The sequence below is a fragment of the Salmo salar genome, chromosome ssa13 (genome assembly GCF_905237065.1).
Source record: "Salmo salar chromosome ssa13, Ssal_v3.1, whole genome shotgun sequence".
Taxonomy (NCBI): Eukaryota; Metazoa; Chordata; class Actinopteri; order Salmoniformes; family Salmonidae; genus Salmo; species Salmo salar.
In genome coordinates, this window is record NC_059454.1 from 42,397,702 (window position 1) to 42,419,206 (window position 21,505).

Consider the following 21,505-nt stretch of genomic DNA (forward strand, 5'->3'; position numbering starts at 1 on the left):
GATTTGGTGGTGTTAGCCAAGCTTAGTGACCTGCACCACGTTCACTCACTCTGCTGCTCAACAGACACGTTTCACTCTCCGGACTCAATGGACAGGGGAAACTGCCATCCATTTCTGATGACGGAGGATATTTTGTATACGACTGCTTCAATCTGGACGTGCTAGAAAAACACATCCACGAATTATCTGGATGCGAACTTCGAACAACTTTTTTTACACACAACTGCTAACAACTTTTCTTTTTTTTTTTTTTTACCGAATTGCAACAGCAAAGCTCGCTACACTACTTCCAAACTGGAGATAATAATAATAATTTTGGTAAAGGTCTGAAAAGTCTCAAATCTGACAAAGAAAGACACGTTTGACTCCCCTCTCATCTCTCTCTGAAAATCAGAGGAGAACTTCATCGCACACAAAACACTCACTCATCATTCGAGTCAAGGTGTGTTTTGATCAGTGGACCGCAAGCAGCTCAACGTGTCTGATTACATTTCACAGAACAGGGTTCTCTTGTCTCTCTTTCCCGTTCAGACTAATTATGTATGGGCAGTGGCAATCACAGGGTTTCCCAGGCCTATTCCCTATGGGCTATGGTGATTTAAACACCCCAGAGACAAGAGCTATTATACAGAAATCAATCCTTCTCGGAAATGACCACCACTTATAATTGCTAATAGATATGGTTAGAGGTTACACTATACCTCCACTTTAGCAACAATACCACTTTGATCTCAGTGGAGTTTTACACAGAGCTGTACAGTGTATGACTTTTAAGAGGAAGCTAGGCTCTTGGAGTAGTTAAGTATACTGTGGGTGTGTGTCTGGTGAAGTCAATTGGTGGGGGTGGTTTGTGTAATAGCAGGAAAGGAGGAATAAGAGTATTGGTCACATTTTTTTTTATTTCTGAAGTATAAAGTTGGTAGCAGTAGGACCCTGCAGATTGTTATGGACCAGACATGCATCAACACAAACGTTGGACACAAGCACACCTTTATGGGGTCTCTGCCAGGGACAAGGATGTAGGCTAAGAAAGAAACCCCAAAGAAAGTTCAACACAATAACAAAAAGTTTCAGCATTGGCTGCCAAACACCAGACAGGAAAATTCGATGGTTTCTGATGTCAAACTAGAGACAGATTCCTACTATATATGACAAGCAGTATCGACCGCATATTTTCTGCCTCATCTTCTCAGATTACTACTAGTTTCAACAAGACAACGTAAACACTCACCTGGAGGACAAGATGAGCGCTTCAGTGGCTGTATACCGAAATATTTACACCGAGGACCGGTTCAGACAGTCGTACGGTACCGAGGACAAGCCCCGTGGAGGTGGTCAACGGTTTCGGGAGAAGATCGCGGAACGGTGCAGGTGTTCCCGTGAAGCATGCCTTCACCTGTTGAGGGAACGAGTTCCCATTTTTAACTGGCTGCCGAAGTACAGGCTGAAAAAATGGATATTAGGAGATACAATAGCGGGACTAACAGTTGGTATACTTCACATTCCACAAGGTGAGTACATTTTTAAGTGAATATTGTGAGCAAATGTTTATTGTAGTAAATTGATGTCGTTTGATGTCGACTTACCATCTTTACAAACTATTTTGTTACAACTAACCTTTTCCCCAATTCTGTGATGACGTTTTATTTCTCACGTGTCACTGTTTTGGCAGTAATTACTAATCAATCGTGTGTTTGATTGATTTTAAGAAGATTTTGTCAAATTGCTAATGTAAACGAAATAAACACCTTCAAATATGGACTTTTTGTTAACTCCAGATAATTGGTCAATGCTATCCGGTTCCTTGGGGACGTCCCTACAATAAACCACAACCTTAACCCATACTCTTACCCTAACCATAAGCCTAACCCTAACCCTTACATTAATAATTTCAAATGTCAACTTCAATGGAGTATGGACCTCCTAAGGATCCCGGATAGCACAAAGTCCAGTTTATTTATACATTTGAATGTATATTTTACAATATGCCATTCACACACACACACACACACACACACACACACACACACACACACACACACACACACACACACACACACACACACACACACACACACACACACACACACACACACACACACAATGTACAAAATAATATTGTTACAAAATGTAAAACGTATTCAATGTATTATCATCTGAGTTTGACAGGAAAAATGGAACCTCAAAAATGTAATCTCAATGGATGTTACTAACTTTGCACAACATGGTTTATTCAGATAAAGGAGTCAAGAAATTACCAGCATTGAAAGTAGTAATACAGTAATAACAGGTGTTATTTCATAGCATTTATTGGCAACATTATTTACCACGATATCAAAGCCTTTTTATCTGAAAATGACACCAATTACTCATGTAGCCACAGGTGTATGTGATGGCAACCGATTGGAGCCTAATATCTTGTTTCTCTTCCTGAAAACAGGTATGGCCTTTGCCTTACTGACGTCAGTGGCGCCCATCTATGGCCTCTACACCTCCTTCTTCCCTGTGGTCCTCTACATGCTGTTTGGCACAGGGCGGCATGTGTCCACTGGTATACACACACTGATATTATACATTTAGGACTGGAGCCTGACAAATGTCTATGGATAGGACGCACAATGTGCCTGTGATAAATCCTCTGCGTGTGACAGCTACTGGGTTTGAACCAGGGTCTCCACTGCCCCATAAGACTGTGTTAGCCCCCTGAGCTAAAGTAGATTTATTCACACACAAAAGACAAGTGAAAGACGAAGTACAGATAAAAACAAGGTAAATAGGTGTGCAGGTAAGGTTGTAAACCCAAGAGGGCTTAAACGACCCCCCCCCCCACACACACACACACCCAAAAAAGAGCAGTATAAACAGTGCCTAGTGAAAGCCTATACAACCCTTGAACTTTCTTCACATTTTGCTGCCATAAAATGAATTTAAACATGATTAAATTGGTGTCAGCTTCATGTTATGGGTATGCTTGCCACCGTCAGGGACTGGGGAGTTTGTCAGGAGAAAAATAAATATGAAAGGAGCAAAGCCCATGTAGAAAATGAGAGGAAAACCAGATATCAGTCTTTTGAAAACCTTGGGATAGAGTTTTATTTTTCAGCGGGACAATTACACACATTTTAATGCCAAAGACACACTAGAATGGCTTTCCAAGAAGTGTGGAGTGTTCCTGAGTGGTCCAGTCTTAGTCCTTAGTACAGAGACAAGGTGTGAATATTGCTGTCCATCAATGAATCACAACCACATTTACTGAGCTTGAGAAATTTTGACAAAAACAATAGATAAATGTTGCCCTAAGTTGTGCAAAGTTAGTAGAATCTTATTCAAAATGATTACCTGCTGTAATGGCTGCCGAAGGCGCTTCCACCATCAAATCAAACCAAATTGTATTGGTCACATACACGTTTTTGCAGATGTTATGATTGTGCTTCTAGTTCCAACAGTGCAGCAATATCTGACAAGTAATATCTAACAATTTCACAACAAATACCTAATACACACAAATGGAATACCTAATACACACAAATGGAATTAAGAATATATAAATATATGGATGAGCAATGTCAGAGCGGCATAGACTAAGATACAGTAGATAGTATAGAATAGAGTATATACATATGAGATGAGTAATGCAAGATATGTAGACATCATTAAAATTCCATTATTAAAGTGACTAGTGTTCCATTTATTAAAGTGGCCAATGATTTCAAATCTTTGTATGTAGGCATGGATTAACTCTGGGGAGTGAAGAATTAAGCAATCAAAACAGCGTAGTTGTTTTTTAATTTCAATGTGGAGTAGATTGTGTATATCGGTAGCAAAAAAAAACCACATTTATTCCCATTATACTACGGACTGTATTCAGGGAATTCGGAAAGTATTCAGACCCCTTGACTTTTTCCACATTTTGTTACTTTACAGCCTTATTCAAAAATGGATTAAATCTGGGTTTTTTTCATCATCAATCTACATACAATACCCCATAATGAAAAAGCATTTACGTAAGTATTGACACCCTTTACTTAGTACTTTGTTGAAGCACCTTTGGCAGCGATTACAGCCTTAAGTCTTCTTGGGTGGGACGCTACAAGCTTGGCACACCTGGATTTGGGGAGTTTCTCCCATTCTCCTCTATAGATCCTCTCAAGCTCTGTCAGGTTGGATCGGGAGCGTCGCTGCACAGCTATTTCCAGAGATGTTCGATCGGGTTCAAATCCGGGTTCTGGCTGGGCCACTCAAGGACATTCAGAGACTTATCTTGAAGCCACTCCTGCGTTGTCTTGGCTGTGTGCTTAGGGTCGTTGTCCTGTTGGAAGGTGAACCTTCACCCCAGTCTGAGGTCCTGAGCGCTCTGGAGCAGGTTTTGATCAAGGATCTCTCTGTACATTGCTCCGTTCATTTTTCCCTTGATCCCTCGACTAGTCTCCCAGTCCCTGCGCTGAAAAACATCCCCACAGCATGAATTTGCCACCACTATGCTTCACCGTAGGGATGTTGGCAAGTTTCCTCCAGACGTGACTCTTGGCATTGGTTTCATCAGACCAAAGAATCTTGTTTCTCATGGTCTCAGAGTCCTTAGGTGCCTTTCGGCAAACTCCAAGCGGGCTGTCAAGTGCCTTTTGTTACGAACCGGCTTGTAGCCGGTAACAAAGATGGAGACAACACAGAGATAAAGAAATAACAAACATATTTATTAAATAAAGTGAACTATATCCAAGTAACAATGGTGTGTGTAGTCAGTAGCGTTAGTTAGTGGATGCGTGCATAGATGGTGATAATGACGGGGGTTGAGAGGTGCCAAAATAAACAAACACAAAGAAGCCCTAAAATGCCACAACCAAAAACAACAGTGTGTCTTCTGGATATATGGGGGAAAGGTGTACAGTCGTGGTCAAAAGTTTTGACGACACAAATATACATTTTCACAAAGTCTGCTGCCTCAGTTTGTATGATGGCAATTTGCATATACTCCAGAATGTTATGAAGAGTGATCAGATGAATTGCAATTAATTGCAAAGTCCCTCTTTGCCATGCAAATGAACTGAATCCCAAAAGAACATTTCCACTGCATTTCAGCCCTGCCACAAAAGGACCAGCTGACATCATGTCAGTGATTCTCTCATTAACACAGGTGTGAGTGTTGACAAGGACAAGGCTGGAGATCACTCTGTCATGCTGACTGAGTTCAAATAACAGACTGGAAGCTTCAAAAGGAGGGTGGTGCTGGGAATCATTGTTCTTCCTCTGTCAACCATAGTTACCTGCAAGGAAACACGTGCCGTCATCATTGCTTTGCACAAAAAGGGCTTCACAGGCAAGGATATTGCTGCCAGTAAGATTGCACCTAAATCAACCATTTATCGGATCATCAAGAACTTCATGGAGAGCAGTTCAATTGTTGTGAAGAAGGCTTCAGGGCGCCCAAGAAAGTCCAGCAAGTGCCAGGACCGTCTCCTAAAGTTGATTCAGCTGCGGAATCGGGGCACCAACAGTACAGAGCTTGCTCAGGAATGGCAGCAGGCAGGTGTGAGTGCATCTGCATGCACAGTGAGGCGAAGACTTTTGGAGGATGGCCTGGTGTCAAGAAGGGCAGCAAAGAAGCCACTTCTCTCCAGGAAAAACATCAGGGACAGACTGATATTCTGCAAAAGGTACAGGGATTGGACTGCTGAGGACTGGGGTAAAGTCATTTTCTCTGATGAGTTCCCTTTCCAATTGTTTGGGGCATCCGGAAAAAAGCTTGTCCGGATAAGACAAGGTGAGCACTACCATCAGTCCTGTGTCATGCCGTTGCTTCTCAGCCAAGGGAGTGGGCTCACTCACAATTTTGCCTAAGAACACAGCCATGAATAAAGAATGGTACCAACGCATCCTCCGAGAGCAACTTCTCCCAACCATCCAGGAACAGTTTGGTGACGACCAATGCCTTTTCCAGCATGATGGAGCGCCTTGCCATAAGGCAAAAGTGATAACTAAGTGGCTCGGGGAACAAAACATCGCTATTTTGGGTCCATGGCCAGGAAACTCCCCAGACCTTAATCCCATTGAGAACTTGTGGTCAATCCTCAAGAGGCGGGTGGACAAACAAAAACCCACAAATTCTGACAAACTCCAAGCATTGATTATGCAAGAATGGGCTGCCATCAGTCAGGATGTGGCCCAGAAGTTAATTGACAGCATGCCAGGGTGGATTGCAGAGATCTTGAAAAAGAAGGGTCAACACTGCAAATATTGACTCTTTGCATCAACTTCATGTAATTGTCAATAAAAGCCTTTGACACTTATGAAAGGTTTGTAATTATACTTCAGTATTCCATAGTAACATCTGACAAAAATATCTAAAGACACTGAAGCAGCAAACGTTGTGGAAATTAATATTTGTGTCATTCTCAAAACTTTTGGCCACGACTGTATTTATCCCCAGGACACACCTGAGCCCATGTGTGTTCCATTTCGCAGACGACCCTCCCAGTTCCGCCCACCAACATCCTATTAAGGAAAACAAGAGCAAAGAGAAAGAATTCGGCAGACAGAGTGGGAGGGTCGTCGCATTCCTATCCATAAAACTGGGGACCACCAAGGACCCCGGAACACCACACCAACCAAGCATACATGAACACAAACGAAATACTGTCCTAGTAAAGGCTACCCCACTGCCCCAGCCAACTACATCCGACCCAACATACACCTCGTAGTGTTGTAGCACCCATATGAGTGCTAGTGCTTCTTTTTACACCACGGAGTAGTTCAACTGATAATGGTTAAACTTCTTGGAAAATCAACTAACAGGCCTCTCAACATCAGACACATCTGCTTGCAGCAGGACTGCAAGTGCATTACGCAGGCCGAAACTCATAACCAAATCCGAGTACAGACCTGAAGGTGTAATAAAGGCATAGATTTCATGTGCCCTACACATCAGTGACACCTGCCAATAGCCCTTTAATAGGTCAAACTTGCTCACAAACTTCGCTGCTCCGACCTGATTAATGCAGTCCTCTATCCGAGGAAGAGGAAATTAATCTGGCTTAGTGACACTGTTTACCTTACGGTAGTCCATACAAAATATGTTTGTCCCATCCGGTTTACTGACAAAGATACAGGGAGAAGCCCAGCTGGAGAAAGAAGGCTCTGCAATATCACTCTCCAGCATGTACCTGATCTCAGCATCCAGACAACGCCGTTTCTCTGAAGAAACTCTATAGAACCGCTGACGGATGGGGTCAGCATCCCCAGCGTCAATATCGTGTTCCATCAAGTTTGTACGTGTAGGTGTATCAGAAAACAAAACTGCGAAACTCAGAGTCAGACCAACTGACTCGTCTCGCCTATCAGCCGGTAGATGAGCGAGAAGGCTATCCAAAACATCCAGTGACTCTGAATCTTTCAATCTAGCCTGCAGTACTCAATCGTCGGGACCAGGGACATCCTCCTCACCAAGCATGGACATAGCATGACAAAAAAGAAGAACCCAGCGGTGTAACCGTACTGGCCAAAAGAACAGGTTTACCGTCCTCTGCGGACTCCCACTCTTCGGCCCCAGAGGAATGTGCGTAATAGGGTTTTAGCAGATGTACATGGCACAGTTGGTGATTTTTCCTCCGTTCAGGAGTGGCAACTAGATTGTTTTGCTCAGTGCACTGGCGCACAACCGTAAATGAACCTTGAAACTTTACTGAGGAGTGTCTTCCGTCTGGTGCTACAGAGATGGTTGTCCTTCTGGAAGGTTCTCCTATCTCCACAGAGGAACTCTGGAGCGCTGTCAGAGGGACCATCAGGTTTTTGGTCTACCTCCCTGACCAAGGCCCTTCTCCTCCAATTGCTCAATTTGGCCGGGCAGCCAGCTCTAGGAAGAGTCTTAGCGGTTTCAAATTTCTTCCATTTAAGAATGAGGGAGGCCACTGTGTTCTTGGGGACCTTCAATGCTGCAGAAATGTTTTGGTACCCTTCTCCAGATCTATGCCTCCACACAATCCTGTCTCAGCGCTCTACGGACAATTCCTTCGACCTCATGGATTGGTTTTTGCTCTGACATGCGCTGTTAACTGTGGGACCTTATCTAGACAGGTGTGTGCCTTTCCAAATCATGTCCAATCAATTGAATTTACCACAGGTGGACTCCAATCAAGTTGTAGAAACATCTCAAGGATGATCAATGGAAACAGGATGCACCTGAGCTCAATTTCGAGTCTCATAGAAAAGGGTCTGAATACTTATGTAAATAAGGTAATTCTGTTTGTTTTTTTCAAATACATTTGCTAACATTTCAAAAAACCTGTTTTGCTTTGTCATTGTGGGGTATTGTGTGCAGATTGATGAGGAAAACATTTTTTAGATCAATTTCAGAATAAGGATATAACGTAACAAAATGTGGAAAACTGAAGTGGTCTGATTACTTTCCAAATGCATTGTATATGAACAGAGCCTAGTTCACCAAACCACTTCCGTTGCATCTGTGCTCACACTGATGCCGAGTTGCTTCATTGCTGTGTTGTTGAGCTGCCCGTGTGGCTGTTTTGGTAGTGGTGCTGAGCGGTTGAATCACAAACTGGCTGTGTCTGTTTCCCAGGTACCTTTGCAGTGGTGAGCCTGATGACAGGCTCAGTGGTGGAACAGCTGGTGCCCAGCCCTCTACAGCTCAACTCCTCCGGTCCAGAGGCTGCAGACTTTGAGGCCCAGAGGATTGGGGTTGCCTCCGCTGTAGCCCTACTCTCAGGGATCATGATGGTGAGTGATACATAGGGTTCTCTCTGGTTGAATCTCAAAAGTATTTCCCTCGATTCCCTGTGTCCTCTCTCCTCGTCTCCGTCTCAAAACTTCAGAGGGAAGCGAGGAGAGTATTGGAGGACAAGATCAGAAGAGCTGCTCTCCTCACTTCCCTATGATGTTTTAAGCAGGAAGCAAGGTAAAGGACAAGTTTGAGATGGCATGGCCCAGTAGATGGAATGGTATTTCTATAGTGTTTAGATGTTGTAGTCCTGACTAAATGTTGTTTGTTTCCCAGCTCTGTATGTTTGGGCTACAGCTGGGTTTCCTCTCTACATACCTGTCAGAGCCCATCGTCAAGGCATTCACCAGCGCTGCAGCCTTCCACGTCACCATCTCACAGCTGCAAAGCATGCTGGGACTGCGGCTCCCCCGCCACACCGGCCCCTTCTCACTCTTCAAGGTCAGCAGTCAGAGAAGTGACAATGATCAGGATAAACAGTGTTCAGTTTACAGTGGTTTGGAGCTCCAGTACGTTGTGGAATTATAATAAAAACGGTTTACTATCATAACCCAGGTTCTCTGAAGGAGAGAAGAAGTCTCAAATAAAAGAGAACTGAGGGAGCTCTCAAAACCTCACTAGGTTACATTTAACCTTGTAAGAGACACTTGACAATCATAAACACTGGGGTGCGGGAAGAGACAATTCAAATAGTTGCTCCTCTCTTCACTATAACGCGTTCCCCACTGAACCCGCCCTACACCAACATGGCCTGATGAAATACATCACCCCCCATGTGTGTTAACTCATTCCCCCCTGTCTGTGTCCTCCAGACCCTTGCGTCTGTCATAGAGAACCTTCCCCACACCAACATGGCTGAGCTACTGACCTCCCTGGTGTGTCTGGCCATCCTGGTACCGGTCAAAGAAGTCAACATGAGGTTCCGACAGCACCTACGCACACCCATCCCCGTAGAGATCCTCACGGTCAGTCACAAAGAGAACAGTTATTATAATACTGATCATGCTCGATGTAGCTCTGTGTCGCTGTAATGTTTATGATGTGCTTATTGATGTGTTATAACTCAATTTGATGTCTCTCTTTCTCTCAGGTGATAATAGCTACAGGAGTGGCTTATGCTTCCTCTCTGGACTCTAACTATGACGTTCAGATAGTAGGACACATTCCTGCAGGGTAAGCTATCCACTAATTGAGCATCTCCATCTACTGATATCATCATCATCATTTAGCTTCTTTTAAAAGAGAAATGAAACATTATAAACAGAGAGTGAGTGTAAAGTTTTGACCGTGTTTTGACTGTGTAGCTTCCCTAGTCCACGGATGCCTGCCTTGCACAAGTTGCCTGAGGTCGCTGGAGACACGGTCGCCATTACGTTCGTGGGTTATGCTGTGTCTGTCTCACTGGCAATGATCTACGCAGACAAGCACGGCTACTCCATCCAACCCAACCAGGTAGGCTACAGTGGTCCTCGACTAATATGATTCAGTAGTGCTGGAAAATCGACTCTCACTCAAATCTTGTCACCTTGTACAAGTCATTACACATTTAATGTGACTTCTGTGTGTGTAATCTGTGAGCTGTGACAAGAAGTCCACCTTTAAGGACAAGTGTTGTCATCATCATCATCATTATCACTACCATCATCGTCATCATCATCGTCGTCATCCCCATCATTGTCATCATCACCATCATTGTCACCGTTATCATCATCACCATTATCAGCAGCATCATCATCATCGTCATCATGTTTGTCTTGTTTCTCCAGGAGCTCCTGGCCCATGGTATCTCCAACACAGTGTCGTCTCTCTTCACCTGTTTCCCCAGCTCAGCCACTCTGGCCACCACCAACATCCTGGAGAGTTCTGGGGGATTCACACAGGTACACACTACTTTATATCGAGCCTACTTTCCAGGCTTTGTCTTTACTTGAATCTATACAGATGACTTTCTAGATGCCCTATTTGTCTGCCTCGCCATTTGCTTCTGGCATGATGATACATTAATTCATTTAAAGTCATTTAATGTTCCCTGTCTCTCTGTCCGTTCAGCTCTCTGGCTTGTTCACCAGTCTGGTGGTTCTGATAGTTCTACTGCTGATTGGACCTCTCTTCTACTTCCTGCCCAAGGTGAGTCAGTGTGTGTCTACTAAATGCTGGCACTGTAAAGGTGGAGGCATACACTACTTACTGCGACAACAGACTTTAGCTAGTTTGTGCAAACAAAAGGACATAAAACTAAACGAAGTGCACTCGTCGTCTGTGTCATTTACTCGTAATGTCCTGATCCACCCTGCTTTACCTCTCTCCCTAGGCAGTGCTGGCCTGTATCAATGTCACCAGCCTCAGACAGATGTTTCTACAGTTCCAGGACCTGCCAGACCTCTGGCGAGTCAGCAAGATTGACTTCGTAAGTCTGTCCGTGTTACCATTGATTTGTATAAATGTACCACTTTTGGGCAAGTGGTTTTGTGTTCAACCCCTGTGAACCAATGTGGCCTGTATATTTGTGACCTTATATGGCCTGTATATGTGTGACCTTATATGGCCTGTATATTTGTGACCTTATATGGCCTGTATAGTTGTGACCTTATATGGCCTGTATATTTGTGACCTTATATGGACTGCATATTTGTGACCTTATATGGACTGTACTGTATGTTTTTTGCAGGTAGTGTGGCTGGTGACTTGGCTGTCTGTTGTGGTCCTGAATGTCGATATGGGTCTGGCTATTGGAGTGGTCTTCTCAATGATGACAGTCATCTGTCGCACACAGAGGTATGCTATGCCTTCACCCCTCTCAACACAGACAACACAGACACAGTGTATCAATGGTTCCGTAGAGCTACAGCCGTTGGAACTGTACAGGTTACTATCGCTAAATGTAAGCAATGTCTAGCCTACGTAACTGCCTGTGTACTTCTACAGTATATGCGTCTATTTTTTATTAAATCTGTATTAATTCGATTTCTGCATTCATCAGCAACAATAATCGTCAGCGAAACTATAATTATGCCTTCTAATAATGTGATGCAATTCTCTAGAGACCGCTGTGTGCCGGAATTGAAGTCTCTAGAGTAGAGCACCGTGGATTACTGTCTCTCATAGGGACGAATTAATATCCGTCATAAACCTGTGATATGAACTTGATACACTCACCAAAGGTAGGATTGATACAGTGGCTCAGTTGGTAGAGCATGGTACTTGCAGTACCAGGGTTGTGGGTTCGATTCCCACGGGGAACCAGTATGAAAATCTATGTATGCTCTCTCTCCTTTAATTGGCTCTGGATAAGAGTGTCTGCTAAATAAATGTAATGTAAACATAACCAGAGTTAACTTTCAAGATTTTAGCATTATATTGTTGGTCGACTAACAGTATACACTGACTATACAAAACAGTATGGTAGTAGTTGCCAGGTGCACTGGTTTGTGTCAAGAACTACAACACTGCTGGGTTTTTCATGCTCAACAGTTTCCGGTATGTATCAAGAATGCTCCACTACCCAAGGGACATCCAGCCAACTTGACACAACTGTGAGAAGCTTTGGAGTCAACGTGGGCCAGCATCCCTATGGAATGCTTTGGACACCTTGTAGAGTCCATGCCCCGACAAATTGAGGCTGTTCTGAGGGCAAAAGGGTGGGGTACAACTAAAGCTGTTGCTGTGACCGTATTACCGCCACACCAGCGGTCACAAGTCATGAAGGCAGTCAAATTCCACGTGACCGTTTAGTCATAGTAATTAGGCTTCTCCAAGCTCTGATGCTGCTGATGGTCATTAGTAGCCTACCAAACTTGCTAACTGCCTGCTACTCAGCACTCTACTGTCCCTCTAATCACTTTGACATCAATGCAAATGTATTTGAAAATCTAATCAAACACTTCATGACAGCCCATGAGCTCATGTTGCGCAACATTTCTATAGGCTATGTAATTGCGTGAGAAAACAGTGTGATGGCCTCTATTAAAAAGAGGAGGATCAGCTTTCTATAGGTGTAGGCTATACCATTGCCCCTTTTTCGATACATGTGCATGATAATGGTCCATTCTAAATAAATAAAAATTCACACATATATTATTTAGTATATGTAAAGACAAGATTAAATTAAGAATAGTCTGATGGGTGACAATATTAGCCTATTACTTGTGGATTATATAATATCACTTGTGAATGATGCCCAGTATAAGAAACAATGCCTTTTTTTTCTCGACTTTTTCTAATCATAATCGCACACCTCATGTAGCCTAGCCCATAAGCCTATATGTTTTAATAAGGTTTGTATCACAACTAAAGTGGCCAGATAACTTCTTAAAATTAAGCACATTAATCTGCTTTACAAGGGGTATAGAGCCTAACTGGCATACTTAAGCAGCACGTCAGTTTCAAGTTTGGGGAAGATAATTTTCACCATAAAAATGCATCTTTATAATAAAAGCATTACATGCATAATTGCATTTGCGGTCACTATTGATAATGGTTTTCCGCTAATGGAACATTTGTGCTTATAATTGCTGCGTTTATAATGTGAAGAAATAGCCCAATAGTTTATCAACATTTTAACCTCTCTAGGGTCAGCGGGACGAAATCGTCCCACCTACGTAACAGCCAGTGGAATCCTGTGGCGCGTTATTCAAATACCTTAGAAATGCTATTACTTCAATTTCTCAAACATATGACTATTTTACACAATTTTAAAGACAAGACTCTCGTTAATCTAACCACACTGTCCGATTTCAAAAAGGCTTTACAACGAAAGCAAAACATTAGATTATGTCAGCAGAGTACCCAGCCAGAAATAATCAGACACCCATTTTTCAAGCTAGCATATAATGTCACATACACCCAGAAGACAGCTAAATGCAGCACTAACCTTTGATGATCTTCATCAGATGACAATCTTAGGACATTATGTTATACAATACATGCATGTTTTGTTCAATCAAGTTCATATTTATATCAAAAACCAGCTTTTTACATTAGCATGTGACGTTCAGAACTAGCATACCCCCGCAAACTTCCGGTGAATTTACAAAAAATTTACTAAATTACTCACGATAAACGTTCACAAAAAGCATAACAATTATTTTAAGAATTATAGATACAGAACTCCTCTATGCACTCGATATGTCCGATTTTAAAATAGCTTTTCGGTGAAAGCACATTTTGCAATATTGTCAGTAGATAGCCCGGCATCACAGGGCTAGCTATTTAGACACCCAGCAAGTTTAGCACTCACCAAAGTCCGATTTACTATAAGACAAATGTTATTACCTTTGGTGTTCTTCGTCAGAATGCACTCCCAGGACTTCTACTTCAATAACAAATGTTGGTTTGGTTCAAAATAATCCATAGTTATATCCAAATAGTGGCGTTTTGTTCGTGCGTTCAAGACACTATCCGAATGGTAAAGAAGGGTCACGAGCACGACGCATTTCGTGACAAAAAAAATCTAAATATTCCATTACCGTACTTCGAAGCATGTCAACCGCTGTTTAAAATAAATGTTTATGCCATTTTTCTCGTAAAAAAGCGATAATATTCCGACCGGGAATCTGCGTTTAGGTAAAAAGACGAAAGAAAATAAAGCATGGGGTCGACTCGTGCACGCGCCTAAGCCCATTGTCCTCTGATCGGCCACTTGCCAAAAGCACAAATGTGTTTCAGCCTGGGGCTGCCTCGATATCATTCAGCTTTTTCCCGGGCTCTGAGAGCCTATGGGAGCCGTAGGAAGTGTCACGTTACAGCAAAGATCCTCAGTCTTCAATAAACAGAGACAAGATTTTCAAGGAATGGTCAGAGAGGGCACTTCCTGTAAGGAATCTTCTCAGGTTTTTGCCTGCCATATGAGTTCTGTTATACTCACAGACACCATTCAAACAGTTTTAGAAACTTTATGGTGTTTTCTATCCAAAGGCAATAATTATATGCATATTCTGGGCAGTAGTAATAACCAGATTAAATCGGGTACGTTTTTTATCCGGCGGTGTAAATACTGCCCCCTACCCCCAACAGGTTAAGCTAAACGTTCTGATCTAATATGCACCTCGGAATTGGAAAAGGACGCGTGCAGTTGCGTCCCCGATGTGTCTGTCTTCACTTGTAGCCTGTGAGAAGAGCCGATGACATGAGCCATGTGAGTGAGAGGTGCTTCGGAGCAGGCAGCACTCAGGGAGAAGGACACAATGGACAATTGGCCGAAAAAGGCATGGATTTTATTAGGGAAAATTACAGCCACAAAAAGGAGATGCCGTTGTGAAAATCTAGGCATTATCGAGTGCTTGTCAAATTGTGAATGAGAGACTGATGTAGTGTGTACAGCCTGCGCCAAAAAAAAAGCAGAGCTCATGCCTTTCAAACAACTTTTTTCAAATCATCATTAGAGTTGCATCATGCAGCCTTAGAATGTATTAAAAATCTAAACATATAGCCCAACGTTTGTAGAACAACTAAAGTTACATAAATAACTCTAAATTAAGTATATAGGCGTACCTATTTCTTTGTTAACCGCTCAACACAGAATAGGTGCGCATGTCCCTCAATTCGTTTGGAGAAAATATATTTTCTATTTTATTCAGCTTTGTTCAATTGTATTCGTCCTACTATAAAATAAGGCCACCGAAATATAAGCAAATCTTGTCTACTAAATTAACTAGTGCAGCCCACAGCCATTTGGCATGGCCAGATCAGGACCTAAAATAAGGACAACTCAGAGTATGCTACTCTGTTCTTCTGAAATAGACTACATTTTCTTCATATCATGCTTCTTTAGACCTGTCTAAAATAAATAATGGATTTATTGTGAAGGTGTAGGCTATATTACATGGATTTATTAGACTTTTTAAAATGTAGATGTTCCAAAGGTCTGCGTCAGTGGCTTGTAGGCTGTGTGGAAGCCAGGAGATGCTAAATGTGTTTATGTTAATTAACGGTCAATTACCGTGAGACCGACAGTTATTTGCTTGACAATCACCGGCTGACGAAATTTCGTGACCGCCACAGCCCTAGGTGCAAGTAAATATTAGGAAGTTGTTCCTAACGTTTGGTATACTCAGTGTATGTATACACTCCCACAATAATAACATTGTTTTCCTCAGGGCTGGGTGTTCAGTGCTGGGCAGAGCGAGCAACACAGAGATCTACAGACCTTTAGAGAACCACAACAAGGTGAGAGGAATTCTCCTGTACACACTGGAGAGATATTTTTCTGGCTGTAAAGATATCATATTAATCACAATACAAATACTTCCAGTGATTCTTTTTGTAGATGTGAAGTAAAAACTCCTAATGTGACGCAATCGTGAGAAACCTTCATTAGTATCATAGTTTCAGACAGTGATCAATGTAGAGCCCTGCACGGGCATGATTTTTAAAACCGAGCACTACCAATGCCCGTGAAAGTTCAGGTCCTACCCTACCGAGGATCAATTGCTTCTGCCCGAAACCCGAAATCAGGAATAACTTCCTCCTTTAATAAATCCATGAACTGCTCCTCTCGGTCACTCGTGCGCCGCTCGCTCTACGTGCCCTCTGCTCATGGAGTCAATGAAAAGACACGAGAGAGCAGTTATCTGTTAGCTACTTTCCGTCCCTCTAAACTCAGACAAAACTCAAGGAGCATTATTATTTTCTGGGACATAATCTCTCCTGTCGTATCTTTGACGAGGTTGAAGCACTTCTGACATGTTGTTAGGATGTCAGTCAGGTATGACTCTCCTGCGCAGCAGAGCACGCGCTAAATGGCTCAGCTTCAAAATGTTAGCGATCAACTTTAGTGATCCTCGAGCCCTGCCCGTACCCTAGTAAGGATAAAAAAAAATTGGCCCTACCCGGCCCTAACCCAATTTATAATGTCAGGGCCCGTCGAGCACGTGTCGGGTAGCAGAGCTCTAGATCAATGTCTGTAGATGTGTCACCTTGTCCCTTTGAAAACACACCTTATAACTTATTTTAGTTATTGTAAACCGCACTGGATTACAGCGTCTTCTAAATGACTATGTTTTAAAAAAGAGGAGGGTGGGAAGCAAGAAAAGAAAATTCTGTCTGCACTCTTTTAAAAAAAAAATACACCTTACAACAAGTGATGTTTGGGATGAGTGCTCTGTTAACCTTCCTCTCTCTGTCCCCTCTCCTCAGTGCTATGAAGTTCCGGGTGTAAAGATCCTGACATACAACGGGCCCATCTACTACGGCAACCGCAGCTTCTTCAGAGAGGACATGAGTCGTCTGCTGGGCCTCACCCCAGAGAGGATCCGCAGTAGAGAGAAGGCCAGGAAGGCCCTGGAGAAGAGGGAAAGAGAGGCTGTCAACACTGTGGTAAGACTGTACATTATATCTGGGCTAGATCACATCTTGTACATTAGAAAATATAAAAACATTAGTTCTATAACTTACTGGTAATGTATTTTTTTTCAGGAGAGAGGTGTCGCAAACACATCATTTTCATCTGAGAATGAGTTCTTTAAATCTGGTGAGTGATAATACATAAAAGTACTGTATATAGTTTGCAGTAATGTAATCTGGGTACAGGGCTACTTACGGTGCATTCGGAAAGTATTCAGACCCCTTGACTTTTTTTCACATTTTGTTACATTACAGCTTCATTCTAAAAATTTATTCAATACAGTGGGGGAAAAAAGTATTTGATCCCCTGCTGATTTTGTACATTTGCCCACTGACAAATAAATGATCAGTCTATAATTTTAATGGTAGGTTTATTTGAACAGTGAGAGACAGAATAACAACAAAAAAATCCAGAAAAACGCATGTCAAAAAGTTTATAAATTGATTTGCATTTTAATGAGGGAAATAAGTATTTAGATCTGTGCCCCGACACAATCCTGCCTCGGAGCTCTACGGATATTTCCTTCGACCGCATGGCTTGGTTTTTGCTCTGACATGCATTGTTAACTGTGGGACCTTATATAGACAGGTGTGTGCCTTTCCAAAACATGTCCAATCCATTGAATTTACCACAGGTGGACTCCAATGAAGTTGTAGAAACATCTCAAGGATGATCAATGGAAACACTAGGCACCTGAGCTGAATTTCAATTCTCATAGCAAAGGGTCTGAATACTTATGTAAATAAGGTATATTTGTTTTTTATTTTTAATACATTTGCAAAAAAAAATGTAAAACCCTGTTTTTGCTTTGTCATTATGGGGTATTGTGTATAGTTTAATAATTTAATACATTTTTAAATAAGGCTGTAACGTAACAAAATGTGGAAAAAGTCAAGGGGTCTGAATACTTTCCAAATGCACTGTAAAGGCCCAGTTTTTCCTTGTGTATTGTATCATATTGAACAATAGCCGATGAAACGAACAATAGCCGATGAAACGAACAATGTAAAAGTGTTCCAAAATCTGATCAGTGTGATCTATACAGGACCTTCTAATCAGCCTGTTTGAGGGGCCGAGAGTTTCAGCTTTCTATGGTGACATCACCAGGTGGTACATTGGTTAATAGACCAATAACAAATAGACTACCAGAACTACCAATAACAGTTTTAAGTTTCTCCCCTCCCCACTCAGACTACTCCCAAGTTATTTTAGTAAATTTTTATAGAAAACTATTACAGTAAGGTATTTAATTGTTACCCAGAAATAATTTGATATTGATATAAAACTGGCTGCATTGGGCCTTTAACTCTCTACCAGTAATACACTGAACTAGTGGTTAGAGCATTGGGCCAGTAACCGAAAGGTTGCTGGATCGAATCCCTGAGCTGACAAGGTAAACATCTGTTGTTCTGCCCCTGAGCAAGGCAGTTAACCCACTGTTCTTCAGGCGCCGTAGACGTAGATGTCGATTAAGGCAGCCCCCCGCACCTCTCTGATTCAGAGGGGTTAAATGCAGAAGACACATTTCAGTTGAATGCATTCAGTTGTACAACTGACTAGGTATCCCCTTTCCCTTCCCTAATGTTGTCTCTGCAGAAACTGCTGAAAGTGAGGTCCAGGCAGTACTAATAGATTGCAGCAGTGTGATTTTTGTCGATGTTGCTGGAGCCAGACTCTTCATACAGGTGAGAAAAGTAAATGATATAGTATTTTGTTGTGCAGTACCTTCTGCTAGACGAACATACAGTACCTTGTTCTACAGTACTGTATCTTTACTTCTAGTATCAGTGGAATTAATGATGCCTCTTTTTCCAGATATGTATTGAATGCCAGAAAGTTGGGGTTTGCATATATTTGGCCAATTGCAATGGTAAGTTCAACAATTGAATGTATAACGATAATTTCAATAGCAATAAGTTAAATAATCCAAAAGTATGTTTAGCAGGAGTCTGATGTGTGATGTAATGTTGAACGGAGAATGTTCAGACTCTAGATCTACAGCACTGACTGAAGTTCTAGAATGTAAAACCTTACCTACGAGGTCACTGCTGGTTTTCTGTTTTACCTGATCATTTAATGAACCCAATTAGTGTCCAAGGTCTAAATCAGTCCCTGATTAGAGGGGAATAATTTTTAAAAGCAGTGGAACTGGCTTCGAGGTCCAGATTTGAGTTTGAGGGATCTAGAACATTGACAGAAGGTACTCTTCCCGACAGAGAGTGTTCTGAAGATCCTAACCTCCAGTGGACTGATGAACTACATGAACCCACAACACATCTTTGTTACGGTCCACGATGCTGTGATGTACATTCAACAACAGAAGGTACAAAACACAAGCAATGACACAACGTAAAGGCTTGATGAAGAATGCATTTACAGTAATACTGTAATAGAGTAATTATACAGTAATACAATTTCAATATCTACGGTAATATAGTAACCAAAACCTGTGAACGTGCTTGTTTTTGTTCATGACAGGAGCAAACTCCAGAAAACACTACTACCGTTTGGGTGTGAGATGGTTGGTCGGCCATTTTACACGTCAAGATGAACTGATATACAGTAACATGCACGATACAGACCAGGGAAAAACATCTCTCCCTCTACAAGGACTGTACATCAAGGTTTGTTCCTGGTCTAAGACAGGTGCAATGCTGTGTTAATGTTTATACTAGTATGCCATGATTGGGCTTCAAGAAGGGAGCAGCGTATTGTAGCATTTCAGTATGAAATTAAGGGTCAATCCCAGTATTTTAAATAAGTATTTGAAGGACCAATACTGAAGAGAATTGCACAAATGATCACAACAGTGGCAGAGCACGTATGACGCATAAAGCACTCCTGGTACTCCTGCTACTTACTGGGATCCAGGAGAAGAGACCAATGAGAGATGTTTATCTACTACAATAACCCTAGTAAACACAAATATATACATTATTTGATTATTATCTGTTAAAACATTGCTTATTATATCTGAATGCTGGAAAAATAGTGGCCTACCATTACTGGTATTTATTTTGTAATTCTGTAATACAAAAGTGAGTATTATTCCAATGAATAAAATGCACTGAATGCTTTCTTAAAAGGGAGATATGTATATTCACATGAAATAATGCCTTATGTGTTGTAAATGTATATTTCTGTGTACTGTACATTGTGTTTATAATGAAATGCACTGCAGAAAATGAATGAAGTTACGTACAGATAGCTGTATTGTCTGCAACTGTGATATCCTCCTGCAGTTTTTGTAATACTTTTATTGAGTTCTTTTACAATAAACATGCTCAAAATGTACAGCTTACCTGGTCACTTTTACATTTGTGGGATTTAGCAATGCTGATTATGGTGCATTGTCCCTGCCAACTAGACAAGTTAAATTCATGAAATACATATTCTAAGTACAAACAACCAGATTTTGACAAAATATTTTATTATATATATTTTTTAAATCTAATACTGTACACACAAACAGACCAGTTTACATTTCTAATTATTTCACTGAAGTCCCAATTTAACCCAGAGAGACTGAAGGTGGAATGTTAGGCATGCCTGTCTGATTGACAGATTGGGAAGAAGACAAAAGAGTCTTTGGTTTTGTTCAGTGGGTCAGTGTGTCAGACAGTGAAGAAATGGAGCATACTGTTAGCCCCTCTGAAATGTACAGCAATACAAAGGACAGCCAACAACAATGAAATCAGTCAATCAAAAGACATAAATTAGGCCCTAATCTATGGATTTCAAATGACTGGGCAGGGGTGCAGCCATACAGTAGGTGGGCCTTGGAGGGCATAGGCCCACCCACTTGGGAGCCAGGCCCAGTCAATCAGAATGAGTTTTTCTCCACAAAAAGGCTTTATTACAGACAGAAATAGTCCTCAGCAAGTGTGGTAACTGAATGGTTTTATGAGCATGAAAACGATGTAAACCGTATGCCATGGCGGTCTCAGTCACCAGATCTCATCCCAACTGAACACTTATGGAAGATTCTGGAGCGGCGCCTGAGACAGTGTTTTACACCACCATCAACAAAACAAGTGATGGAATTTCTTGTGGAAGAGTGGTGTCGCTTGCAATAGAGTTCCAGACACTTGTAGAATCTATGCCAAAGTGCATTGAAGTTGATCTGGCTCGTGGTGACCCAACTTCCTATTAAGACACTTTATGTTTGCAATTTTACATACAATTTTACAAAAGCAACCTGAAATGCATATCAAATATATTCTATATTAGAAAAACCAATAACAATTTGAAGGCTATTTAATTACATGTAGATAGTCCTGGCTTTTTGTTGTTGTTGAATCATAATTCTCAAAATAAATCAGTGGTAAAGTATTAATACAGTACATATTTTGAAATAATTTATATTTTTCAAACAATGACATACTGTACCTGATATGCGATTAGGCTTGAGTAGAACTGTGTAGCATACATAC

The 21,505-nt window shown here is 41.7% G+C and overlaps 1 protein-coding gene across 1 annotated transcript; it reads left to right on the forward strand.

Moving 5' to 3' along the window:
• Positions 1-918: 918 nt before the first annotated feature.
• Positions 919-20,366, forward strand: slc26a10 (solute carrier family 26 member 10). The gene is made up of 18 exons (XM_014135860.2): positions 919-1,511; positions 2,441-2,551; positions 8,573-8,730; positions 9,008-9,172; positions 9,544-9,696; positions 9,822-9,904; positions 10,036-10,183; positions 10,498-10,611; positions 10,781-10,858; positions 11,043-11,138; positions 11,400-11,506; positions 15,826-15,895; positions 16,865-17,044; positions 17,144-17,198; positions 18,669-18,757; positions 18,888-18,942; positions 19,289-19,395; positions 19,551-20,366. The coding sequence occupies exons 1-18, from the start codon at positions 1,244-1,246 to the stop codon at positions 19,587-19,589; spliced, it is 2,076 nt and encodes a 691-aa protein (XP_013991335.2). The 5' UTR covers positions 919-1,243; the 3' UTR covers positions 19,590-20,366.
• Positions 20,367-21,505: the final 1,139 nt, after the last annotated feature.

Bases quoted from the DNA above. Each gene is read 5' to 3' on its own strand.
- slc26a10 (XM_014135860.2), top strand. From the start codon at position 1,244: ATGAGCGCTTCAGTGGCTGTATACCGAAATATTTACACCGAGGACCGG. The intron at 8,731-9,007 runs GTGAGTGATACA...TTTGTTTCCCAG, and splicing joins TACTCTCAGGGATCATGATG to CTCTGTATGTTTGGGCTACA. The intron at 10,612-10,780 runs GTACACACTACT...CTGTCCGTTCAG, and splicing joins GTTCTGGGGGATTCACACAG to CTCTCTGGCTTGTTCACCAG.